Source organism: Camellia sinensis, chromosome 8, assembly GCF_055761805.1.
Source record: "Camellia sinensis isolate YWXY chromosome 8, ASM5576180v1, whole genome shotgun sequence".
NCBI lineage: Eukaryota > Viridiplantae > Streptophyta > Magnoliopsida > Ericales > Theaceae > Camellia > Camellia sinensis.
In genome coordinates, this window is record NC_138968.1 from 140456949 (window position 1) to 140484157 (window position 27209).

General features: G+C 46.7%; 1 protein-coding gene across 1 annotated transcript in view; it reads right to left on the reverse strand.

Moving 5' to 3' along the window:
• Nucleotides 1-27209, reverse strand: part of LOC145789375 (TMV resistance protein N-like) — a 110675-nt gene that overhangs the window by 35084 nt on the left and 48382 nt on the right. The window contains exons 3-4 of the mRNA XM_082885607.1: nucleotides 372-482; nucleotides 205-298 (exon numbers count right to left, since the gene is read on the reverse strand). Of these exons, the coding sequence (XP_082741733.1) occupies nucleotides 205-298; nucleotides 372-482 (205 nt within the window). The remainder of the gene's footprint in view (nucleotides 1-204; nucleotides 299-371; nucleotides 483-27209) is intronic.

Genomic DNA, 27209 nt, shown 5'->3' on the forward strand with positions numbered 1-27209 from the left:
TTCAAATTTAGCACATCAATTCTTTGCAAAAATTCTAAAGTCTTAATTCTTTTTTTCCATGCTAATAAAGCAAAAAAAATAAAAATTAAATAAAAAATTGAGCTTTATGAGGAGTGGCATTATGAAACAACATCCTAGGACAAGTGACATTCAGGCCAAGGGCAGACTCACACCACATAAAGACTGAATGCACGACGAACTGACCTGAGGATGAGACAACCCATCTAACGTGATCAGCAAAACCATCTAGCATTCCCAAGCCATTTATCAATCCAGAAGTGAATTCTGTTCCCATCACCTACCACAACATCAGTATTGGCTAGAAAAGAAGTTGAGTAAATTAGGATTGGAAAAAGCACTAGAAATAATACCACTCCAAATCCTTGAAAAACCAGAATTAGCTCCAAAAGATGGGAAACTCTGTAAATGCTATAAATCAAAAGTTTCCATAAAGCATCATCTTCATATCCAAATCTCCACCACTTCACCAGCAAACAATCATTAACATCTCTAATTCTTCAAACACCAAGCCGACCTCGTTCCTTGCTTGTAGACACCTCCTTCCTATTGAACATATGAACTTTTCTAATAAACTCTGTTTCCCCCCACAAGAAAGCTGACTGAAAGAGAGCATCATTACTTAAAAAACACATCCCAATAAAATTTCACATGCCTTCAAATCTATTTATAGTCTTTATTGGTAATGACATAATGAGACAAAGCCTTCCTTTCATAAATATTCACAAAAATATCCAAGACTCTTAATCAAAATTCAACTTGAAACATAAAAGAGAAGTAAAGGGATGAGTTTTACATATCTCAGTAAATAAATGACTTCAATTATGGAATCATGAATGGGCATAGATTGTTGGAACAAATTGTCTTGAATTCTTCAGTTGGTGGTCTTCGGGTCTTCAAAACTTGGCGATGATCTTGTCTATGTAGGACAGAAATTTGGTGCTTCAAGTCGCGTTACTAAGTCACTTTCATAAAGACAATATTTGCACCTACCAAAAGGTGTGCATGGGGTTACAACAAATTTGCCTCCAGGATACAATGAAGCCTGATCTAAAGATCAAATCTACCGATGTCTGCACTGACGATAGTAGATCAGAATACTCTTGATATAATCAAGAAAACCAAGACATTGATAATCAAATCTGCAGCACTTGTTTACCAGTAAGAAAAATAGAAATTTACTTAAGAAACTCTCGATTGAAAACTCTAAATCAAGAGGGAGAGAGAGAGAGAGAATTGCAGGAATGAATTATGAATTTCTAGATGGAATAAAATGGCTGATTTCGCTACCTATTTATAGGCCTTGATGCACTTGATCAAATGGTCACGTCCCTTGATCGCATCTGATTAGATCTGACCGTTGGATCGACAATCTATGGTGCAGATCATTCTTACATTGAATAGACGCCTTGACTAATCACACCTGATCACGATCGGGTGCCATCTCATCCGTACGATGGCACGCATCTCCAATTAACGGCTATGATCACCCCGCTCCAAATCAGACATACAACCATTTGATCGGTTGGTTGAGTCATTGCCAATAGATGACATGTCACTACCACGTGGAGCTGACTGTATTCCACGTCACCCATGCTACGTTGGATCCACGTCATCGCTCAAACCTGTCCGATGCAAATAGGAAAACGCCCTCATGGCGCCTTGCGTCGATGCGTCCGTGCAAAGTGCAAAGTGCAAAGTGCGCCATCAAACGCCACACAACCCACTGCCCACGCGCGCGTGTGTGTGCGTGTACGAATAGTGCGAAGCACCATCCTTGCGGTGTGGATGCATGCACGCTAGCTTTCACCTCACAATTCCATATTTAAAGGAATATTCCATGTAGCACTTTATTAAGTGCTCCATGTTTTCCTTTCTTTCCGAAGTGGGACAAAGCCCCAAGCTTATTTTATGCTTTCCAAAGAAAAACACGGAAGGTTTTGAAAACACCCAAAAATAAACTATAAATTTGAAAACCCATTTTGAAAATTCCCCAACATTCCCCCACCATTTTCAAAATATTAGATAATGATTCTTGGTTCACTTGGCAGCCTTATGCATAGGTGAAGATATCTTACAATTAGAATCATTCACTTAGTGAAGACATTTCAAAGTTAGTCAAGATGGCATAGTAGACTTGTCTTTGAACTAGAGATCTTATTCGACTAACCGGACATGTCTCACGCACAGTACAGGTTACCTCAAGTATTCAAACAAACTAACACGTGGATTGGCCTTGTGTCTATATCCTGTTTTATGAGCGCTCTAGAGTCAAGCCCTTGGACTCATAGGAAGCGGCACCACCTCTTACACTCACATAGGTAAGCTTACTAAGAATATCCCTGTAATTTGTAGTACCCTAACAACTCAGTTGTAAGCTTATTAACAGTTTGCTAACTCATCCTCTTCTTTTCACATTACAAGTACCAAGCACTTCAATCTTGGGATGAAAATGAAATAAAATTAAGTGCTTGCAATCACGACATATGGTGTACTTGGGCTCATTGAACTCAAGACTTGATGTTTCTTCAAGTGTTGAGTCGAGTTTCCACCAGGAGTGATTATGTTAAGTGGGTGTAACAAGCCCGCGGGGGGACCTCGCTACAGCTCGGACTCTCAAGTTGTCACGGTTCCTAATCTGAACCAAAGAGTCCAAATCCGGCAAATCGTTTTAGGAAAACTGATTTTTGAAAGAAGTGCCAAACATGGACTGCTTTGCCAGATACAGAGTCGCCACCTAAATATTTTATTTTGGGAAATTTAGGAAACCCTGACTCGGTGCCAAAAGGCCACGCGTCCGTCATCACCAAAGTTGCCTCGGCTCGGGAACTTGGGTACGATTGGGGAAGGTCACTTCGTGAGCACCCCCGCTCGCCCGGTCATAGACCGGCCTCTACTAACCATGATATCAATTTTTGAAAACATTGTGAGTTCCTATTCCGGTTTATTAGCCTAGGTTACTATGTGATGCGCACAGCATATAAGTATAGACCAGGTCACCTAGATTGGAACAAAACACTTCTTGTTTGTTTTTGAAAATGGTTTGCTACCCGCAGGTAGGCTTTGAAACATTTTGATGATTTATTCCAATTTAAGCAACCCGACCTTCACCCACAGGCATTCAGGCAGTTATATCATATAAGCACATAGCCTCATGGTAAGCATGCTATCATGGCATTCACTCACACGCATGCAAGGATGCTAAAGCATAAAACTCACCGAGTACTCCAAGCCAAAATAGAAACTTCATTAGAAATCATGCATGATCCTAATTATACAGAAATGCCTAATGCAACTCATGCAAATATGCAACTATAGCAGGCTCGGCTATTCTAAGATGGTATATGAAGTGCTACAATTATCATGTATTCAATTTAGAATTGAGAGTACAATGCAGTTAGTATGATGCGCCGAGCCCGGTGCATGCAAAACTGATGAATGAATGCAAACATGCTGTCATACTGTATGCTAATTGAAATATGCCCTAATCTAACCATCATAAGCGGATAAATAAAAGGGAGAAAGACGTGGGGTTGGAAGACATACATCACACTCACACACACCTATTACAGTTGTGCCCTCACTCAGAGGGTCCGAATAAATATACAGTCCGAATATTACAGTCCCAAATAAAAGAATATTACAGTCCAAAATATTACAAAATCCTAATTAATTAAAGAATTAACTAAGAAAGCAAATAAAACTGGCGTGCAAGCCAGGGACCGCCTTGCTTCTGATGGATGATGCATGTCCGGGTTGTCTTGCGCGGAAATCCACCGGAATGCCCCAATTAGCCTCTGTTTACACCTGTTCTTGAAATGCTTGCCAGGTTCCAGAAAAGTCGCTGATTCTGCGTTTTGCTGCAACAGAGAGCAGGAAAGGGGCATAGCAATGTATTTGCACAGATATATGCATGTCTCGATCCTCGTGCCACCAATCACGCATACCGAGGCATGATGGCCGAGGAGTCGAAATGCACAACTCAATATAGGATGAATGCACATGAAACTACAGCTAAAACCTAACTCCATCATGGGTACTCCGGAGTGTCGGTGACTGGGGAATTGAGACACATTCCGTCACTCGGAGTACGAAATGTACCTCGTTTCCCGTGCCCGGACTAACTCCTATTCCGGACACGATGCAATATGCATGATATGCATGAAGTGCAACTAAGATACAATCCTAACATACAGAATGCTATGGAAATGAGATGCCTCGAAATGCGTGCACACGGGCACGCAAACCGAGGCGATAGCGGAATGCAATGAAATGAGATGCCTCGAAGTACGTGCACACGGGCACGCAAACCGAGGCGATGACAGAAATGATGAAAATGAGTTGCCTCGAAGTACGTGCACACGGGCACGCAAACCGAGGCGATGACAGAAATGATGAAAATGAGATGCCTCGAAGTACGTGCACACGGGCACGCAAACCGAGGCAATGACAGAAATGATGAAAATGAGTTGCCTCGAAGTACGTGCACACGGGCACGCAAACCGAGGCGATGACAGAAATGATGAAAATGAGATGCCTCGAAGTACGTGCACACGGGCACGCAAACCGAGGCGATGACAGAAATGATAAAAATGAGTTACCTCGAAGTACGTGCACACGGGCACGCAAACCGAGGCGATGACAGAAATGATGAAAATGAGTTGCCTCGAAGTACGTGCACACGGGCACGCAAACCGAGGCAATAGTATACGCAATGCAAATGACATGGAAACATGATATGGGCTTATACCAACATGAGTGAGCCTCAGCCACACTCACATAGGATGCCGGCGGATAAAAAGAAGGTGCCTCGAAATGCGTGCACACGGGCACGCAAACCGAGGCGATGGCAAAATGTGATGAAATGACATGGAAATGACAAATGGGCTTATACCAACATGAGTGAGCCTCAGCCACACTCACATAGGATGCCGGCGGATAAAAACGGAGTGCCTCGAAATGCGTGCACACGGGCACGCAAACCGAGGCGGTGCAAAAATGCAACGAAACATGGCAAAAATGATATGCAAGCATGCCAATGGAATTTCAGCAGCAAAATATGGGGGAAAACAGTCCCGAAATGAAGCGAAATGACATGAAATGCAAGGAAATGTCCCGAAATGCAACATTAGGCATCCGAAATGGCCTATAGCCATGCTAAATATGCACAATATGGACATGCAATGCAAATACAGAAGCTAGACAGTCCCAAAAGATGCACTTTCACAGTTATAAACAAGGCCAAACAGCAAGCATAGGTGAGGGAAAAATAGCATACAAGAATAGGGGCCAAAAGAGGGGTAATGAAGCAAGTGGTATAAGCTAAACCCAAACCGAAAAATTTCCTTCTACAACACTGAAGATGGGCCAAAAATATGAACATTTACATTATATGGAAGCCTCAAAATCAGTATACAAACATGCTAAAAATATGATGCAAAATGAGGCCCAAAAGGTGCTAAAGCATGAAGTATATAAAATAATCACCAAACAGAAAAAAAGTGTGAATAAAACATGAAATATAGGCCAAAATAAGGCCACTTTCAGTTCGGACCAAGGTCCAAAAACAAAATAAAAGAGGGCTATCAATCTATGCAAAAATGGAGCCAAACAAGGGATTGAACTACAAGTGACACATGGAGACACCAAACAATGTTGAGCCCTTCTCCAATGTTGAAGAGGGACTCAAAATAAGCCTAATATCAGTTTATCACATGCTCGAAAATAAATTGCTCATGGGTCAAAAATAGCATGCAAAACTATGACATACAAGATGGTCAATGAAGCAAGTGTATTATGGAGGGCTCAAACAGGGTTGAGCCTTTAATGAGAAGTGAAGATGAGCTCAAAAAATGGCCCTTTTCAGTTAGGGCCGGAGCTTGAAACAAAAAGCAAGATGGGCTTAGAAATAGAACAAGAAAAAGGGTCAAAAGGGTAAAAGTGTAACTTACCCTTGAAGATTCGAGCTTTTGTTGCTTCTTGGATGGATTTGCAGCTTCTTTTGCCTTCTAGAATCCCTCCTTGCTTCTGGAAATGAGATGGTGGTGGTAGAGCTTGGTGGTGTATAAGGAATGAAGGTTAGGGACTTAGGGTTTTTTGGAGAATTGAGAGAGAAGAAGATGGAGATGGCTATGGAGTCTTGAAGAGTATTTTTTCTAACCCTTGTAGAGGAGGCCATCAGCTGGTTAAAAGGGCCAAAAGGTGGTGTAAAAGGTGGGGGAGATGGAGAGGAAAACTCCCCCACAAAATATCCCCCGGATACAGAAAATATCTGGGGGATATTGCCCAACAGCTGGAAAGGGTACAGTGAGAAGAACACGGCCGGCCTCTTACTTTTGCTGGAGGTGGCCGGCCGGCCACACCCCCTAGCCGGCCGGCTAGGGGTCAAAAGGGTCAAGGAGCTTTTCTGGCCGGCCAGATATTGGAGAGGTAGCCCTATGTGTGTACAACACAACCATGTGGTTAAAATTCCGAGAAAGTGGGTCCAAGGGGTTCAACATTGGCTCGGAAAGAGGGGTTCAAAAGGGTCAATTGACCTTACTGGCCGGCCATGAACTTTTAGGGGCCTCTCAGGTGTGTACATCACAGATATGTGGTTCAAAGTTCGAGAAAAAAGGTCTAAGGGGTTCAACATTAGCCCGGAAGAAAGGGGTCAAAAGGGTCAGGTGACCTTAATGGCCGGCCACCAACTTTTATGGGCCTCCCAGATGTGTAGATCACAGATATGTGGTTGAAAGTTGGCAACACTAACCCTAGGGTATTCAACATTAGCCCGGAAGTTGGAAAAACGGGCGCCGGGAGGCTCCGGAGGAGAGATAACTGGTTGCTGCAACAATTGCTGGCCTCCCACCCTTCAGTGACCTTTCTCGTGATAAAACAGGGGGACCTGCCAAAAATGAACAAAAACCGTTGCAAAACGAATGTTCCGGGGCCAAAACACGCAGTTCGGGGTCCCGAAAATGGGCTGTTTAAGCACCGAAAATGGTATTCGACCTCGAAGTGGGTTTCTCGGCCCCCAGTGTCCCTCAAAAGGGAGAAAATAGGAAGTATGCCAAAAATCAGAGCAATAGGAGATGGTTAAGCGGTCCCGAACCGAGGCACACGGCCTGACGGCTCCGAAAACCGGGAACCGGACTCCGAAATGGGAAAAATGGCCTACGGCCACCAAATGTAGCCTACGGACATTGAGAGATGGTCTACAGGACCTCTCCTTCCCCTCAGGAAAAGAAACAGAGAAAACCGAGTCTGGTTCGCAAACCGAGACAAGGCACAGAAAAGGATTCGGAAGCCCGAAGGCAGGGCTCGCAGCCGCGACTCTGAGACTTCTGAACGAGCACATATGCAACATCACCAAGCGCTCAATCGGTGACGTCTGAGTCTTAAGGTCGGTCAAAAATGGGGTGTCTACAGTTGCCCCTCTTTGACAGAACTCGGAAGTCACAAGTGACGGGAGTGAATGTCAAAGCCCAGAGACGACCTATTTTTGACAAGGCCGAAGACTCAGACAAACAGGCAAGATAACAAAGATGTGCCCGCAGGCAGGGACAAAATGCAAATGATATGCAAGAAGCCGAAGGTAACCCAATGATCGTGCAAATGCAGCAAGCTGTAATGAAGCAAGTATTCGCAAATAGATGCAACAGTTTTAAGCAAGAATGCAAAGCAACAACTACATTTCATGCAGTTAAGAATGCAGAGGATTATTCAATCCCCGCCACGTCTCACACGGAGAAGATACGATACCTGCGCGATTCGTCTGGTCGCACCAGCCTCAATTGAACCGTACATACAATATCGTACCTGCAAAAGAGAGAAATTGCAACAAGCACAACATGCTAATAACACGTATTTAACGTGATTTCGAAAGTTCGACACGCGCAGTGCCGGTGAGTGAATGCATCGCAATGCAAGAACGGAATATGAGTGACAACGCATGCTCAAACATGGAGGTATGCCAATATCAAGAAACGTACATGACAAGACAAGTATACTCATGAGAATGCAAGATAATGTGCATGATAGTACAAAACGAGCATGAATCAGGGTGTTCACTTGTCATGAAACAACGAGTACGGAAAAGCGTGTTTCGGCGAAGGTAACTCAATCGCGGCCTCCGATCTGCTTCTTTGAAAGGCTACAACTCATTCAAAAGGGATACACTTTGATTTCGATGAATGATGATGAGACACATGTCAGAATTTGAAACCGAAGTCCTGACGGAGCAATTTCGCGGCCGGAAGTGTACTTTTCTTGAACTTTTTCAGGTCCCGGGAACTCCGATCTTCCTCAAAATTTGCAGAGAGCTAGGTGAGCATGTGGGGATGATGGCCGGCCGTTCATCTTCCCAAGGGGGGGTGGCCAACCGGTTTCCATTAAAGTAGATGGCTGGCCGGCCATTTCTGCAAAAAGCAGATGGCTGGCCAGCTAGAAATAGAGGCCGGCCGGCCATGCCCTTTTCCCAGGGGTATTTTGGTCTTTTTCCCTCCTTTTTGTATGCCTTTTCACCCAAGGCTTGAGGCCTATAAATGGCAGCCGAACCTCACTTCATTCCTTGCCTCTTTCAACACTTTTCTCTCCAGATTTGAGTTTCACGTGCGTTTTCCAACGCCCCGCGCAAATTGTTTTCGCAAAAACACTCAGTTTTAAACACTTTGGAGTGATTAAATTCCGGCTTCGAAGCTTCTTTTTGCATTTTCACCACTTGAGGTAAGTTTATCTCAATGTTTAGAATATTTTCTCGGGAGTTGACTTTTGTTGACTTTCATTTCCCGAGAGTTGACTTTTGTTGACTTTTTTCCAATTTTGCTCATTTTGCTCATTTTTGCTCCCCTTTTGCAGATTCTTGAAAATGGCGGGCAATTCTCCTCACGGTGGAGGTTTTCCGGGTGCCGGGGATGATTTCGACCCCATGACTCTGCCTCCGAGGACCCGACCCTTCATGCCTGGGAGGTACCGTCCGGCAGTGCACGTCCTCCCGCGCGCTGTTTTCCGTCACTTTACCAGTTTTGACGAGAGAGCACCCGTGGATCTGCTTCTCAGAGAGCCGGAGCAGCATCTCTCTTACGATGCCCGAGAGGTATTTACCTCATCTTCCGTATTTTACATTACGCACCTTTGCCATGCTTGAACATGCTGTTTAGCTTATGACGTAGTACTTTGCTTGCATCTTGAACATGTAGCTTCAATACTTGAATTTTTGAACACTCAGCTCATCAATTAATTGCGAACACACAGCCCACATTAGAACACACGGCTCAAATACTGATTTGTCGAACACATAGCCCGAATTCGAAAGTGAACACACAGCCCACACTTTACATTTTCTGAACACACAGCCCAGGTAGATAGTGAACATGCAGCCCACAAATTAACTGAAAATTGAACACACAGCCCAAATTTCAAATTTTCTGAACACGCAGCCCAGGTAGATAGTGAACACGCAGCCCACAATTTAACTGAAAGTTGAACACGCAGCCCAAATTTCAAATTCTCTGAACACGCAGCCCAGGTAGATAGTGAACACGCAGCCCACAATTTAACTGAAAGTTGAACACGCAGCCCAAATTTCAAATTCTCTGAACACGCAGCCCAGGTAGATAGTGAACATGCAGCCCACAAATTAACTGAAAATTGAACACGCAGCCCAAAATTCAAATTCTCTGAACACGCAGCCCAGGTAGATAGTGAACACGCAGCCCACAATTTAACTGAAAGTTGAACACGCAGCCCAAACTTCAAATTTTCTGAACACGCAGCCCAGGTAGATAGTGAACACGCAGCCCACAATTTAACTGAAAGTTGAACACGCAGCCCAAACTTCAAATTTTCTGAACACGCAGCCCAGGTAGATAGTGAACACGCAGCCCACAATTTAACTGAAAGTTGAACACGCAGCCCAAAATTCAAATTTTCTGAACACGCAGCCCAGGTAGATAGTGAACACGCAGCCCACAATTTAACTGAAAGTTGAACACGCAGCCCAAATTTCAAATTTTCTGAACACGCAGCCCAGGTAGATAGTGAACACGCAGCCCACAAATTAACTGAAAATTGAACACGCAGCCCAAAATTTCAAATTCTCTGAACACGCAGCCCAGGTAGATTTGCATGTAGTTTATTTTACTTCATCGGCACACAGCCCATTTCATCTCATTGGCACAGAGCCCATTTCATTATCATTGGCACACAGCCCATTTATTTCATTATTGACACATATATTCATTCTGAATGCAGGGTGGTTCCCGCAGTGTGCGAGGATATGGTTCCACCATGGCGCGGGATTGGTATGCTGAGCTCCCGGAGGGCGTCAGAGACTTAGTAGACTTGGCGGGGTTTGGCCCCTTCTGTGTCGGGTTGTCACGTTGTCCTGCCCGGAGGACATTGATGGCGGCCTTGGTAGAGAGATGGTGGGACACCACTAATTCCTTCCATTTCTCTGCTACCGGGGACATGACTATGACCCCTTTTGATTTCGCTGTATTGACCGGTTTAGACGTCGGAGGTTGGTCCATTCCCTACGACGAGGATATGGGCGAGTGGGAGGCCGCCTGGATGTACTTGTTGGGGGCTCGCCCACCTGTTGATAGGGTTTCAGGGAGAGTCAGATACACTTGGTTCTCCTCCCATTTCCGGCGGGCGGAGATGGTGCCTGAGAGTCCCGAGGAGACGGAGCAGTACGCCCGTGGTTTCCTGATGTTCCTCTTCGGGACTACCCTGTTTGCCGACAGAGGGAACACCATTGGGCTATACCTGCTGAGCGCTCTAGTCGACCTATCACAGGTCCATAGATATGATTGGGGTGGCGCCGGCCTGGCTACCCTTTATTTTTATATGAGCGCGACCTCCCGCGGGCGGGGCAATTTGCTTGGCGGCTACTGGAGAGCTTGGGAGGTACTTTCTGTCCCCTTGATTTACATTTCTGCTTCTCATTACTTGTACATTGCACACACGGCGCACCTTTACAGTCTGCATTTTACTCTCAGCATTTCGTACTTACATTCTGCACTGCTTTTCTCAGCTATGGGCTTATGTATACTTCCCATCGTTAGCCCCAGAGCTGGAGGTGGTGGGGATTCCCGTGACCCCATATTCATTGATATTCGAGGGCCCGCACCGGCCGAGACCTCGAGAGACCTTCGTTCGCCTGCGACAGTACTTCGACACTGTGCGACACTCGGAGGTACTCCAGAACTTTCAGTTCTTTTCATTTTCATCTTTGACTTGCTCTGTATATCCTCGTTTTCTGATTGGTTTATACATTCATCATCCGCAGATTACTTGGCAGCCTTGGGCACCCCTGGGTGATGATCTCCTACTTCAGTATACCGGAGCGTCAGGCATCTCCCGGTATAGGGTCCTGCTCGAAAGGCCGGTTGGCAGAGTCTGGTTCCTGGGGGAGTGCTTTCTGTGCCAGGTACGGGGGCATCTTTCTCAGGACGTTCCCGCAGTACCTCCAGCTAGTATGCGGACCGCTGACAGGCTCTCTTACTCAAAGGTAGTCGGCGCCATGCTGGGCAGTGATGCTTTGCTATATGTTGCGGAGGGGGACTACGCCACCTACCGTCACATATATTTGATGCCTCCATTGACAGAAGCTCGTATTCCGATGATGAGACCTGCCGGTATGTCATCCTCGGACCAGGCTCGGGCTCGAGCTACAGACATCCCTTCTTCTAGCAGGGCTGGCACGTCTAGAGGTGGGAGTAGACCGTTTCCCCCGACTCCGTCGATTCATCCTCATCTGGGATGGCCAGATATGCCCACTGAGTTGATGGCGTGGCAGTATGGGACTAGCTCTCCGACCCCGATTCCACTAGAGCCTCCGATGCCCAGTGATCGATACGCCATTGATCCGGACTCACCGCCGGTATGCTCCACTTTTCATTCATCATTCAGATGTTTAGACACTCTTCTATTCACTGATGATTATGAGCTCATTTTTGCAGCCATCGCGAGGGTACATAGAGGAGATGGTTGGACTAGTGGCCACACTCGAGGGCATGGTCCTGCGCAGGGAGGCACAGTTGTCCGTCGCGGGCATCCAGGTACCTTTCAGTTTTCCTGGCATTTATCATACTTCTGATGACATGCTGATTTCTACTGCATCGATAGACTACTTGTGTAGAGCACATCTGCCACACACCCCACTTGTACACTGTATTTATATGCACCCACTTCATGTAGTCTTCGCTTATATCTGTATCCTGATGTACATATTTGGACTGATGTATTTGATTTGAACTCCTTGTTTTCAGAGGCCTTCATGGTCCGGTCAGCCGCAGGCCAGGCCATCTGGGCCTCATTGGGGAGCTGGGCCATCTGAGCCTTTTCAGGGGGCGGGGTCATCTCGGCCTTCCCGAGGAGCCGGGCCATCCAGGCCTTATCGAGGAGCTCGAGGAGAGCCTGTCCGCAGACGCAGGGCTCATGTTGTGGAGGTGGAGCCTGATGAGGAGGAGGAGGAGGCTACCGACCGTCAGTTCGAGACATCTGTTGAGGAGGGAGGTTCCGGTTTTGGCTCGGGGAACAGAGGTGAGGCTGAGGAGGATCCCGAGGATGACAGCTCCGACTCAGACGATGGTGTGGAGGTCGTCCCGTAAAAGAGGACGAGGCGTGCTTCTCGTTCCCGCTCCCGAGGATTTTGATGTTGCTATTTCCTGCTTTATTTTTCTTTTACTAGTAGTTTGTAGCACTTTGCACATTGTTAGGCAGTTTTATTTTTGTAAAACTTGTACCTTTGTTTGTTGTAAAGCATGATGAAATGAAATAGCTTTTGAAAAGGTGTTTGTATTTTAAACTTTTGGCATCATATCGCATGAATTTATTTTGCACAAGGATGAAATTGAATGGTAATGCGCAATGTGTGATCACCAAGTCAGGTAGTGAACCGACGCAACAAACTAAACAACTCAACTTACTAAGATATAACAGGACCTTAGAAAGTTTTACAACTCGATAAGCAAAATGCAACAATGCAAATAAACAAGACTTTAACAAAAATTGCTTAAACAGAGAGCAATGACTCACAAACACGAAATACGTCCGCTCGACAAACAACTCGATAAGCAAAACAACAACTCGATAAACAAAACTTAACAACAACAAAGTGTACTTCTGACGATCTGGACATCGGAACGCATCCGAAACAGAGGGAGATAAAGGCCTTCGACTCTCCCGTTGCATGGAAATGCTTGGAACTTTCCCTTGAAGAGTAAAACGGGGCCAAGGAGATACACTGCAGCATTGCCAGCCACCCCTGAGAGCTGGCCGGCCATTTTTGCAAAAAGTAAATGGCTGGCCAGCTATTTCTGCAGAAAGTAAATAGCTGGCCAGCCAGAAAAAGTAGCTGGCCGGCCATTTAGTCCTGCAGCCACCAGATTTTTGACACGTGTCCCCGTGAATAGTGTCTTTCCTTCTATAAAAGCCTCAACTTCGGGAACATTCATTTCATCTTAGTTTTAGACAAAGATGGAGGCATTTCTCGCAGAAAATATCACATCTTGGATCTCTTCTCTAGATGGCTCGGAAAAACTACATTTCCGGGGTTTCGGCTTGAATGCACTATTTACGCTGAGCCGTACTCCGCTACAGCTTCCTTTTCTCCATGCCGCGGCCAGGTTCTGGAATCCAGTGACGCATGTTTTTAGCTTTGGCGGCCAAGAGATGTGTCCCACTTTCGAAGATTTTCAGGTTTTGATGGAGTCTGAATGCTCTGAAGTGATCTTGCCTCAGCTCCGTTTTGGTCACGCCCAGGCTTTAGGGCGGATGTGTGGGCTCACGGCGCATGACGCTCGATCTCTGATTTGTAGTGGGGAATTGGACACCCTCGGCTTGATCCGTCGTTTTTCCGACGCTGGTGACCGCAGCAACCATTATTGGCAGGGTTTCCGGCAACACGCCCTCTGCTTATGTTTGTTGTCTCACTTTCTGCTTTCCTCGGGCTTCGGTGGGGCTAGCATTCGCCTGATTGAAGTCGCCCAAGGTTTGAGAGAAGGAAAGAGTTGTATTGCCATGACCTTGGCCGAGACATTGATGGGCTTAGATTCTGTCTATCACCGGGAGGCGACTAGGTTTGCTGGGAGTCCACTGCTACTGCAGGTAATGTTTCCCACCCAACCTTACATATATATCTGCTCACATCACTCGACCCTCAGGCTCGATTTTTCTCACAAAACCCTTGTCTTACTTTTCTCTCATCGTACATCTCTCTGTTATTTATTCTCTCATTTTCCATCCCTCCCCTAGGTATGGTTAATGGATAAATTGCAGGTTGTGGACTCTTGCCCGGCTTATTCAGCTCGAGGCTACTTCTTTCGGCAGCGCCTTGTCAATGCTCTTGACGAAAGGTGGTGGTTCGATTGGATGTGCAATTTGTCCGCAGACGGCATTGCTTGGCGTTGCCCTTGGCTCAACCTCCCGGCGATGAGCTATAGTATGTCCCGGCTAACAGGGATTCAATTGGTTGGTCTAACCCACTGCGTATTCTATTTTTCGTTCCGGTTCCTGCGTCAGTTTGGCCATGATCAGACTTGCCCACCGGAGGGGATTGAGTACCCAGCGGCTTTCCCGGTCCGGGGTGCACAGCTTGCCCGATACGCCACGGCATGGAGGACTAGAGAGCTCCTGGCCCCTGCTTCAACTTTCAGTTGCACCTTGTCTGATGAGTGCTTGGATTGGCTCAATGAAGAGGCACAGGCTGGGCCTAGCTTGGCATCAGATGCTTCGTCCAGCTCTGGGAGGGGACGCAGAGATACTTGATTCAACTATGCCTCAAATTTATTACTTATTTAGCATTTTCAAGTTTTCTTTATGAATGTACTGAAAAGCAACCTCGATTGTAATGTAAGAGCAGGAGAGCTCTATTTTGAAATCAATGAAATTGAAGTTTATGGTACTGAAAATTTTTCGCTTTTGGTCCAAAAATGGTCTTAGTCGTAAAAAGATTGATTTGAACAAAGCCAACTTTTATTAAAACTTTTCAAAACTATTTTCGATGTGGATCAGAACTAGACATGCCGAAGATCTGTCACTGAGATGCACAACCCTAGATCCCCGCAACTGGAAAGTTGCCCCTAGTCTGAAGAACAATGCGGCACTGCAAAGCAACGGAAAGTTCCCCCTTGTCTGAGTAACTTTGCACCGTCGCGGCAACGGAAAGTTGCCCCTAGTTTGAACAGCACTGTACCGGAGATCACGATAAATGCTGATGGATAAAGATGACTGAGATGATCAGGATGGACAAAGTTGGTCGGGGAAAAGTTTATGGCTGAACTTCAAGATGAAGCTGCCTACGTATCCCAAAGATGGGAATCAAGCCTTACGTAGTTCAGGCTCAGGTTCACTCGAGTATTTTCACTCTCCTTTTGCGCTCTAACTTTTGCCAAGGCCGCCCTTTGCGGGTTTTCAACCTTGCGAGCTCAGTTTTTATATTTTCTAATTTTTTTGTGCTCTGAATTTTGCCTAGGTCGCCCTTTCGGGTTTTCGGCCTAGCGAGCCTCTCAAGGATAGTATTTCTTCAACTTGACCATATTGATCGGTTGTGAGAACTCCAAGCCATCTAGATCCATTAGAACCACAGCCCCACCTGACCAGATAGCTTTGATGATGTAAGGACCAGTCCAATTTGGTTTGAACTTGCCCCTTGGGTCGTGGATGGGAGCTCGGTTATCTTTGAGCACCAAATCTCCTTCTTTCAGATTCCGGGACTTAACCTTCTTGTTGAAAGCCCGGGCAATCCTGCGTTGATAGCCTTGAATGTGGTACAGTGCTTTCAGTCTTCTTTCATCAAAGAGCATGAGTTCTTCGAATCTGCTTTACTGCCAATCTGCTTCGGCTATCTGGCATTCAGCCAATACTCGTAACGATGGGACCTCAATCTCAATGGGTAGAACAGCCTCCATTCCATAGACCAATGAATATGGAGTTGCTCTAGTAGAAGTTCTGATTGAAGTCCTGTAGCCCCACAGAGCAAATGGCAGCTTATCTGGCCAATCTCGATAGGTTTCCACCATCTTCTGTAGTATATGCTTGATATTCTTGTTGGCGGCCTCAACTGCTCCGTTGGTCTGTGGCCTGTATGTAGATGACTTATGAAAAGCCACATTGTATTTCTCCAACAAGTCTATCACTTCTTTCTTGAAGTGGGAACCATTACCTGAAATTATTTCGTTTGGCACCCCGTAGCGACAGATGATATTGTTCCTGATGAACTTCGCGACATGCGACGCCTTCAACACCGCGTATGATTGGGCCTCGACCCACTTTGTGAAATAATCTATCGCTACTAGGATAAACTCATGCCCGTTGGACTCCTTCGGGGTAACAGCTCCGATCACATCAATTCCCCAGACTGAAAAAGGCCACGGCGAAGTCATGTTGTACAGTTTTGACGGCGGGATGTTCATGCGGTTTGCATGAATTTGACATTTGTGGCATCGCCGAACAAAGCTAATACAATCCTCCTCCATGGTTGACCAGTAGTAGCCCTGTCTGAGGATCTTTCTGGCCAGCATCACTCCATTCATGTGTGCACCGCACTCTCCCCCATGGATGGCTTCCATCAGGCGTTTTGACTCTTCAGCTTCTACACAGAGCTTATGCATTCCCAGATGGCCCCTTTTATACAAATTTCCCCCGCAGATAACGAACTGAGCAGCCATTCTTCTGACAGCCCTCTTATCTTTGGCATTTGCCCCTAGCGGATATGTCTCCTTTTCCAAGAAGTTCCAGATGTCATAATACCAGGGGTTGCCGTCTTGAACCTCATCTATGACGGAAATTGACTCGTATGCTGGCACGAACTTCTGATCAATAATGACTGGACGCATCCGGACTCCGGACGGGATGTCTATCATAGAAGATAGAGTTGCTAGTGAATCTGCAAACCTGTTGTTCTCTCTTGCGAGGTGGGTGAAATTTAGCTTCTCAAACCGAGGAATTAGCAGATCCAAGGTTTGGTGATAGATTATCATCCTTTCCTCTTTGACTTTCCAATCTCCTTTTGCTTGAGACACAACAAGGTTCGAGTCCCCAATGACGTCCAACCGTCTTGCCCCTAGTTCCAGGGCTGCTTCCAGGCCAGCAATACATGCCTCATACTCTGCTTCATTGTTGGAAACTTTGAACCGGAGCTTGAATGCTAAAGGAATACGGGAATCATCAGGCGCTATCAGCAACACCCCTATCCCATACCCATACTGGTTTGACGCTCCGTCAAAGTACATCGTCCAAGTTTTATCTTCGACGTGCAGAATGGCTTCATCTGGGAATAGATACTCAACCGCTTCATCCCCCTCAACCGGGTGGTCGGCAAGGAACTCCGCTACCGCTCTGCCTTTTACTGACTTGCGCGTCACATACTTCAAATCAAATTCGGAGAGCAACAGCAGCCAGCGAGCTAGCCTACCCATAAGTGCTGGTTTCTCGAAGAGATATTTGATGGGATCCAAGCGGGAAACCAACATTACTGAGTGGGCTAACAGGTAGTGCCGCAGCTTCCTGGTTGCCCATACCAAGGCCAAACAAGCCTTCTCCAGCGGCGTATAGCGGGTCTCGTAATCCAGCATCTTTTTGCTCAGATAGTATATGGCCCTTTCCACTTTGTCTTCTGATTCCTGCGCGAGCATGCAGCCCATGGTAGTCTCAGTTACCGAAAGGTACAGTATCAACGGTCTCCCCGGCTCTGGCGGTGACAACACGGGTGGGTTCTGTAGATACTCCTTGATCTGCTCAAAAGCTACTTGACATCGGTCGTCCCACTGGAATTTCTTTCCTTTCTTCAGGAGGCCAAAAAGTGGTTCACAAGTCAAGGTTAATTTAGAAATAAACCGCCTTATGAATTGCACTTTACCTAGAAAGCCTCGCACCTCCTTTTCAGTCCTTGGTGGTGGCATTTCTAAGATGGCCTTGATTTTGGAAGCGTCGACCTCGATGCCCCTTTGTGTGATCAGAAACCCTAGCATCTTCCCTGCTGTAACACCAAACGTGCATTTCTGGGGATTCAGTCGCAGCCGAAACTCTTTGATCCGTTGAAAGAATTTTTGTAAGGCGGTGTAGTGGCCCTCTCTGTCTTTGGACTTGACAATCATGTCGTCCACGTACACCTCGACCTCCTTATGGATCATATCATGCAATATTGTAGTTGCTGCACGTTGATACGTAGCTCCAGCATTTTTCAACCCGAATGGCATCACTCGATAACAATATGTCCCCCACGGGGTAGTGAACGCAGTCTTCTCCCGGTCTTCGGGTGCCATCACTATCTGATTATAGCCTGAGAAACCATCCATAAACGAAAGCAAGGCGTGTCCTGCCGTGAAATCCACCAATTCGTCGATGTGCGGCAAGGGGAAGTCGTCCTTCGGACTGGCCTTGTTCAAATCCCTGAAGTCTACACAGACCCGAATTCTGCCATCCTTCTTTGGCACCGGAACTATGTTGGCCAACCAAGTTGGATATTCAGATACTAGCAGGAACCCTGCGTCAATTTGCTTGGTGACCTCTTCCTTAATCTTGAGGGCCCAGTCCGGGCGAATCCTTCTGAGTTTCTGTTTAACAGGGCGGGCCTCTGGATTAAGAGGGATCCGGTGCTGTACAATCTTAGGATCGATTCCAGGCATGTCTTCATAGGACCACGCGAAAACATCTTTGAAATCTTTTAATAGAGCGACTAAGCGCTCGCGTTCCTCTGAAGACAACGTGGACCCGACCTGGACCAGCCGCGGGTCCTTCTCAGTACCAACATTCACAGTAGTGATTTCATCCATTAAAGGTTTAACAAATCTCTCCTGCTCTTGATTAATTAATCGTTGCAAAACTGGGGGAATTTCTTCCTCGCTGTTTTCATCAAAATTTTGAAAATCCTGATTTAAGCAATAAATCAAAGGCACAGAAAAATACTCGGAAACCACATCCACATCATTCTCATTAAATACTTCCAAGCCGTCAGATTCCTCTGTTACAACAGACTCAAAAGAAAATGAAAAAGACGACCTAGACAGGACTGTGGTATCCGGGTTATCACCCCCAGGAATACCGGACTCAGACTCAGTCGAGCTGGAATCTGATTCTGACGCAGAAGATTCGGTAGAATCAGATTCCGGCTCACTACCTGACCCGAAACTGCTAGATAAAAAGCCTTCTTCATATTGCCAGATGAGAGAAGGTGCGATAGATGCATCCAAGATCGGCGCCGGGAAGCCTGCAGCTATTTCATCTCCAATCACAGAAACCGAAGAGTTATCCCCCAAGCACTCTTGGCCGATCGGAGGATCTGATAGTAGACTCGCCAGTGCTACCCCCATTTCAAGCTCTGTGCTCTCAGGATCCACTGTTTCACATTGCTCAACCTCAGTTGGTGGGTCTGTCTGCGCTTCGGCAACGTCATCCCCAGATAATTGTATGTCGAAGAAGATTTCAAAACCAGGCACGCGCTTCCCCTCCGCGTTTAGCCACGGCTCCGGGAAGCCGCAGAATGGAAAATCTTCCCCCTCCCGGACGAAACGTCCGTTTAGGGTACCCCAGATGGGCCTGTGCATTAAATCAAATGGCTTCCCGGCCTTCTTTGCCCTGGCCCTTCCGGCCATTTCTTTTCCTTTCCTCACCCAATCTTCCTTGGTGGGCAGATAACCCAGTCCAAAGGCGTGGGGGTTGTGTGGCACTTCGGCCAATACTGAGACGCCCTTCCGGCCGCTTCTCCCTAATCCCATCCCAGGGGTATGTTTTAGCTTGTTCATGAGGTATATAGATTGAGCACTAACATACATGCCCTCATTCACAGCCATGACATTCTGAACCACTTGAGCCTCGGCCAAAGTGAACCCCGACAAAAACACATCCTCCGTGCCGTGCTCGATCTCCAAGACAGGTGTAGACACTTCCGGCGGTGGATGGATTGATGAATTCCCAAAAACGATCGCTACCCCTTTCCCGTGAGGGTATTTCAGCATTTGATGTAGAGTGGAAGAGACTGCTTTGACTTGGTGCAACCACGGTCGCCCCAAAAGTAAGTTAAAGGTTGCGGGAACGTCCAAGATATGAAATTCGATACTGTGTTGTCCTGGACCAACCTTGGTTTGAATTTTAACAGTCCCCATCACTTCTCTGCTGGTATTGTCATATGCCCTGATCACTTGGGTGGTTGGGATGAAGTCCGCGGGTTTTAACCCGATTGCATATGCCGTTCTGGTCGGGCAGACATTAATCGCAGACCCGGTATCAACAAGTACCACCGGTATCCACTTATCTCTACATTCCACAGAAATATAGAGGGGTTTGTTATGGTTTATGCCCTCAGGCGGTAGCTCCTTGTCCGAAAAGGTTAATGCCGGGGAACCTCCTCCCGGAAAAACCAGCCCAACCAGCTGTTCAGGCGTGGTATCTATGGAGAGTTTGGACTTGTCCATAGCAGATAGGACAGCTTCTCTGTGCACTCGTGACGCCATTAGCAGTCCCCAGATGGAGATGTCTTCCTGTATCTTCTTTAATTGTTTCAGCACAGCTTCCTCTTCAATCTGCTTCTCCTTCTGTCTTTCTACTTCTCTGTCCTTCCCGGATGCCTCGGGTTGGTCCAGGTGTGGGGGCTTGAAGTACCGCCCACTTCTTGTCATATGGTCAACCTCACCGAGGTACCCAGTATCATCCGGATGGTTATTCCCCCAGTCTTCATCGGTGTGGGCAAGACACAAATCGTCATCTTCCCACCACATTCCGCCGGCAGCCAACAGACATCTGTCTGGCTCCGGTTTACTCGCACTCTTAGTGCTCTCTGTCCATATGCTCGCAGCATTGTCTGTCTTTGTGCACACTACACTTATAGTCCCCTCAGGGCCCTTTGCCTTTCTGGCTCTCTCAGTAGCCTCAGATTTTTCTTGTTCCAACTGCATCAGTACAGCTGGTTGTTCAACAGTTCCTGTATCAATAATGCCCATGTCCTGCGCGAAATTCTCAACACCGGCGCTCTCCGGTGGTACAACTTGATTTTCGGCCGTTCCGGCCACAACTGATATTTCTGCCCTTGTCGGGCTCTGTTCTGGTTGGGTTTCCCCCACTGCATCCGGTTGATCTTCGAGCCATCCCGTGGCCTCCTCTGATTCCTCATAATCATACCAGTTAATCGATGTATCCCCGAGTTCCTGGTCCTCGAGAAATTGTAAGTTAGCAAAGTCCTCCTCTACGGCTGTCAGCTCATCTGCCCATTGCCCAGATCCATCCCCCCGGATCATGCATAGTTCTCCTGTCTTTGGCAATTCTACACTTAGCCCAATTCGGCTCGTTGATAGGATGTACTTGCTTGGATCATAAACTCCCTCAGCAAAATTCTGCCCAGTCTTAGATTCGGCAATCTCATTTTCCTCCAAAATCTGCCCTGCCCTGTCTTCGACGGTCACCACCACCGGTTCCGGTTGGGTTTTGGAGATGTCCACCATGCATAAGAAGTCAGTGCAATCGGGGAGGAGCACCTCCGGCTTGGGTAGGTGGGTGGATGTAATATAGATGCTGGGATCGTAGGATGCGACCCCAGTCTGGATAAAGTTAATTCTGTTGGGAGGGGGAGGTTGGTTATGTGGTGGGAGAGGGTTGGTTGTAACATTGGGTTGATCGGGAGGTGCGATCACCTGTTTGTCAATAAGATCTTGGATCTCATGACGTAATCTGTAACAACGGTCGGTGTCATGACCGTGTTGTTGGTGGTACGCACAGTATTTTGACGGGTCATATGAGGGGGGGAGTGGATTTGGTAATGGCTTTGGTTCTAGGGGTTTTAAATGATTTTTCCTGATTAATATTCCCAGAACCTTGGTCAGAGGCATATATAGTGGAGTAAAGGTTCTTTGGCCTCGTGGTTGGAATCGGCTGTTTTGTGAGTTGCTTCCGGACGCGCCGGAGAATGGTGTGGCAGTCATGGGCCTTGGAGGGGGAGGGGGAGTGGTGGTGACCATACCAACTTCCGAGGCTCTCGTATTTGCAGCGCCACTCGGGCCTGCGTTGTTGTTGCGATTGAAGGTCCTCCTCGGTTGTTCTCTGTCCTGGTCAAACAGACCTTGTCTCATAGCATCTTCTATTTGCACTCCCATATCATGTAAATCTGCGAAAGTAGGGAAGGGGACCGCAATCATTCTTTGCATTAATTTCGGGTGGAGATTGCGTACAATCATCCGAATTTGATCTCTGTCAGTGGGCCTTAAAGTCATCGTTGACGCCTTTGCCCTCCACCGGATCACAAAGTCCGAGAAAGATTCCTTAGGCTCTTGCCTTGTCGTTTCAAGATCACGGGTTGTGATCTCGATCTGAGTATTGTATGAATATTGTGTGACAAAGGCCTCAGCCATCTCGTCCCAATTCTTCTTCACCTCATCCGATAATCTTGCGTACCAATGGGAGGCCACACCCGACAGGGTTCGGCCGAATAGTGAGAGCTTCTGTTGTCGTGTTAGGCCCATTGGCCGCAAGACATCCGCGAACAGTCGGATATGGACCATGGGGTCGCCGGTCCCATCAAAACGGTCGATCTGTGGCATTTTGAATCTATCGGGGAGCGTTACGGCCTCCTCGGTATATCCGTCTCCGATATCCGGCATAGCCTTGGCCCCTTGGGATTTTTTGAAGAGCTTCTCCAATTTGCTCAATTTCAGAGCCGTATGATCAATCTCGACCTCGGATGGAGAGTCCGGGTGATTGGATGTATGAACCTTGGACAGTTGTGGTGGAGGCGGGGGCGGAGCTGGCCCCGTTGGAAGACTCGTGTCCTCTTGTAAATTTTGGACAGTCGGTACAGTATTCTGGGTGTTCGGAGGAACGTCCTGAATAGCAGGAGCCTTCTCGGGTAATGGGGCCCCCGCCGGAGGGGGAATTTGGCGTGAAGCAGATGCTGTATTCTGCTGTTGCAACCTGGTAATCAGCTCAGCCTGTTGGGCCATGACTGCGGCCTGCTGTTTGGAGAATTCCGCTTGACGGGCGGCATCGTCATGCATTTGCTTCATACTCTCCTGCATCTGGCGCATTAGGGCTTCCATCCCTGATGTATTCTGTTGCTCCATTCGACTGACTGGTATGTCTACTCTTATAGCACTAATCAGGACTTCACCTCTGTTGTCCTCTGACGGGGTAACCCACTGCCCTGACAACCTCTGTTCTGACACACTGCGCCTTTTCGGCTTCCTTCTGATAACAGGGGGTAGAGAATAGAACACTGGTTGTCCGTCGATTAGATCCTCAGATCGGTGGAGTCGACGACCTCGTGTCCAAGGTGCTTGGGGAATGCCTGTCGGGTCGGAAGCAATCGTGCTAAAAACTGACCTAGCAAAAGATAAATAAAGCGAAAAGGAAATAAATAAACAGATAAACAGACAGCACAACAGCTTAAAATAAAATGCAAGACACACAGTCGGGCATAATCAACACACAGTCAATAAGCTTGAAATATACACTGTCCTCAAACACTGATTATCATCCCTGTATCACTGTTCCCTAAAACAGAATCTGATATCCGCAGATAACTAATCCTCAAATACTGGCTGATGCCCGCAGGCTTGATACCCGCAATACCAAACTGATGCCCGCAGGCCTGATGTCGACAATACTGAACTGATGCCCGCAGGCCTGATACTGTCAATACTGAACCGTAGCCCGCAGGCTTGATACTCAAACTCATATACTGATCTGATGCCCGCAGGCCTGATACTGACAATTCTGAACTGATGCCCGCAGGCCTGATGCCCAAACTTATATACTGATACATGCATTCCTGTAGAGACGCACTCTAAAGCACGTAACAGATAAGTGAGAGCCAAAACACCCCTATGTTGGGGTAGGGTTTCCCTGTCCTATTGTGTCAGGAACTAGGGTTTCACTATGCACGCAGCGGTTTCAAACAACCTATAAACGGGTAAGTAACCTGTCCTAATTTGGAATGGTCACTATGGATCCGAATATGCACTAGGTCGAATGGTCAAAGAGGGTGCCCCGGTAAAACCGGGGTTTGTGTTCCCATACTGGCAGAGCCCACAACCGGTCAGCCTTATGGTCATGCCTTGACAAGACAAGCCTCCGGCAAACCGTTCAGGAATAGCAGATGGCAAACACGGTGTCCTAGGCGCACCAATGCAAATGCAATGCAAAGAAACACACAAGTGTAGTCAAAAACAGATATCGTGAGTTCGAGTCAAGCTCTCTAAATCCCCAGCGGAGTCGCCAGAAACTGTAACAAGCCCGCGGGGGGACCTCGCTACAGCTCGGACTCTCAAGTTGTCACGGTTCCTAATCTGAACCAAAGAGTCCAAATCCGGCAAATCGTTTTAGGAAAACTGATTTTTGAAAGAAGTGCCAAACATGGACTGCTTTGCCAGATACAGAGTCGCCACCTAAATATTTTATTTTGGGAAATTTAGGAAACCCTGACTCGGTGCCAAAAGGCCACGCGTCCGTCATCACCAAAGTTGCCTCGGCTCGGGAACTTGGGTACGATTGGGGAAGGTCACTTCGTGAGCACCCCCGCTCGCCCGGTCATAGACCGGCCTCTACTAACCATGATATCAAATTTTGAAAACATTGTGAGTTCCTATTCCGGTTTATTAGCCTAGGTTACTATGTGATGCGCACAGCATATAAGTATAGACCAGGTCGCCTAGATTGGAACAAAACACTTCTTGTTTGTTTTTGAAAATGGTTTGCTACCCGCAGGTAGGCTTTGAAACATTTTGATGATTTATTCCAATTTAAGCAACCCGACCTTCACCCACAGGCATTCAGGCAGTTATATCATATAAGCACATAGCCTCATGGTAAGCATGCTATCATGGCATTCACTCACACGCATGCAAGGATGCTAAAGCATAAAACTCACCGAGTACTCCAAGCCAAAATAGAAACTTCATTAGAAATCATGCATGATCCTAATTATACAGAAATGCCTAATGCAACTCATGCAAATATGCAACTATAGCAGGCTCGACTATTCTAAGATGGTATATGAAGTGCTACAATTATCATGTATTCAATTTAGAATTGAGAGTACAATGCAGTTAGTATGATGCGCCGAGCCCGGTGCATGCAAAACTGATGAATGAATGCAAACATGCTGTCATACTGTATGCTAATTGAAATATGCCCTAATCTAACCATCATAAGCGGATAAATAAAAGGGAGAAAGATGTGGGGTTGGAAGACATACATCACACTCACACACACCTATTACAGTTGTGCCCTCACTCAGAGGGTCCGAATAAATATACAGTCCGAATATTACAGTCCCAAATAAAAGAATATTACAGTCCAAAATATTACAAAATCCTAATTAATTAAAGAATTAACTAAGAAAGCAAATAAAACTGGCGTGCAAGCCAGGGACCGCCTTGCTTCTGATGGATGATGCATGTCCGGGTTGTCTTGCGCGGAAATCCACCGGAATGCCCCAATTAGCCTCTGTTTACACCTGTTCTTGAAATGCTTGCCAGGTTCCAGAAAAGTCGTTGATTCTGCGTTTTGCTGCAACAGAGAGCAGGAAAGGGGCATAGCAATGTATTTGCACAGATATATGCATGTCTCGATCCTCGTGCCACCAATCACGCATACCGAGGCATGATGGCCGAGGAGTTGAAATGCACAACTCAATATAGGATGAATGCACATGAAACTACAGCTAAAACCTAACTCCATCATGGGTACTCCGGAGTGTCGGTGACTGGGGAATTGAGACACATTCCGTCACTCGGAGTACGAAATGTACCTCGTTTCCCGTGCCCGGACTAACTCCTATTCCGGACACGATGCAATATGCATGATATGCATGAAGTGCAACTAAGATACAATCCTAACATACAGAATGCTATGGAAATGAGTTGCCTCGAAATGCGTGCACACGGGCACGCAAACCGAGGCGATGACAGAAATGATGAAAATGAGATGCCTCGAAGTACGTGCACACAGGCACGCAAACCGAGGCAATGACAGAAATGATGAAAATGAGTTGCCTCGAAGTACGTGCACACGGGCACGCAAACCGAGGCGATGATAGAAATGATGAAAATGAGATGCCTCGAAGTACGTGCACACGGGCACGCAAACCGAGGCGATGACATAAATGATGAAAATGAGTTGCCTCGAAGTACGTGCACACGGGCACACAAACCGAGGCGATGACAGAAATGATAAAAATGAGATGCCTCGAAGTACGTGCACACGGGCACGCAAACCGAGGCAATAGTATACGCAATGCAAATGACATGGAAACATGATATGGGCTTATACCAACATGAGTGAGCCTCAGCCACACTCACATAGGATGCCGGCGGATAAAAAGAAGGTGCCTCGAAATGCGTGCACACGGGCACGCAAGCCGAGGCGATGGCAAAATGTGATGAAATGACATGGAAATGACAAATGGGCTTATACCAACATGAGTGAGCCTCAGCCACACTCACATAGGATGCCGGCGGATAAAAACGGAGTGCCTCGAAATGCGTGCACACGGGCACGCAAACCGAGGAGGTGCAAAAATGCAACGAAACATGGCAAAAATGATATGCAAGCATGCCAATGGAATTTCAGCAGCAAAATATGGGGGAAAACAGTCCCGAAATGAAGCGAAATGACATGAAATGCAAGGAAATGTCCCGAAATGCAACATTAGGCATCCGAAATGGCCTATAGCCATGCTAAATATGCACAATATGGACATGCAATGCAAAGACAGAAGATAGACAGTCCCAAAATATGCACTTTGACAGTTATAAACAAGGCCAAACAGCAAGCATAGGTGAGGGAAAAATAGCATACAAGAATAGGGGCCAAAAGAGGGGTAATGAAGCAAGTGGTATAAGATAAACCCAAACCGAAAAATTTCCTTCTACAACACTGAAGATGGGCCAAAAATATGAACATTTACAGTATATGGCAGCCTCAAAATCAGTATACAAACATGCTAAAAATATGATGCAAAATGAGGCCCAAAAGGTGCTAAAGCATGAAGTATATAAAATAATCACCAAACAGAAAAAAAGTGTGAATAAAACATGAAGTATAGGCCAAAATAAGGCCACTGTCAGTTCGGACCAAGGTCCAAAAACAAAAGCAAAGAGGGCTATCAATCTATGCAAAAATGGAGCCAAACAAGGGATTGAACTACAAGTGACACATGGAGACACCAAACAATGTTGAGCCCTTCTCCAATGTTGAAGAGGGACTCAAAATAAGCCTAA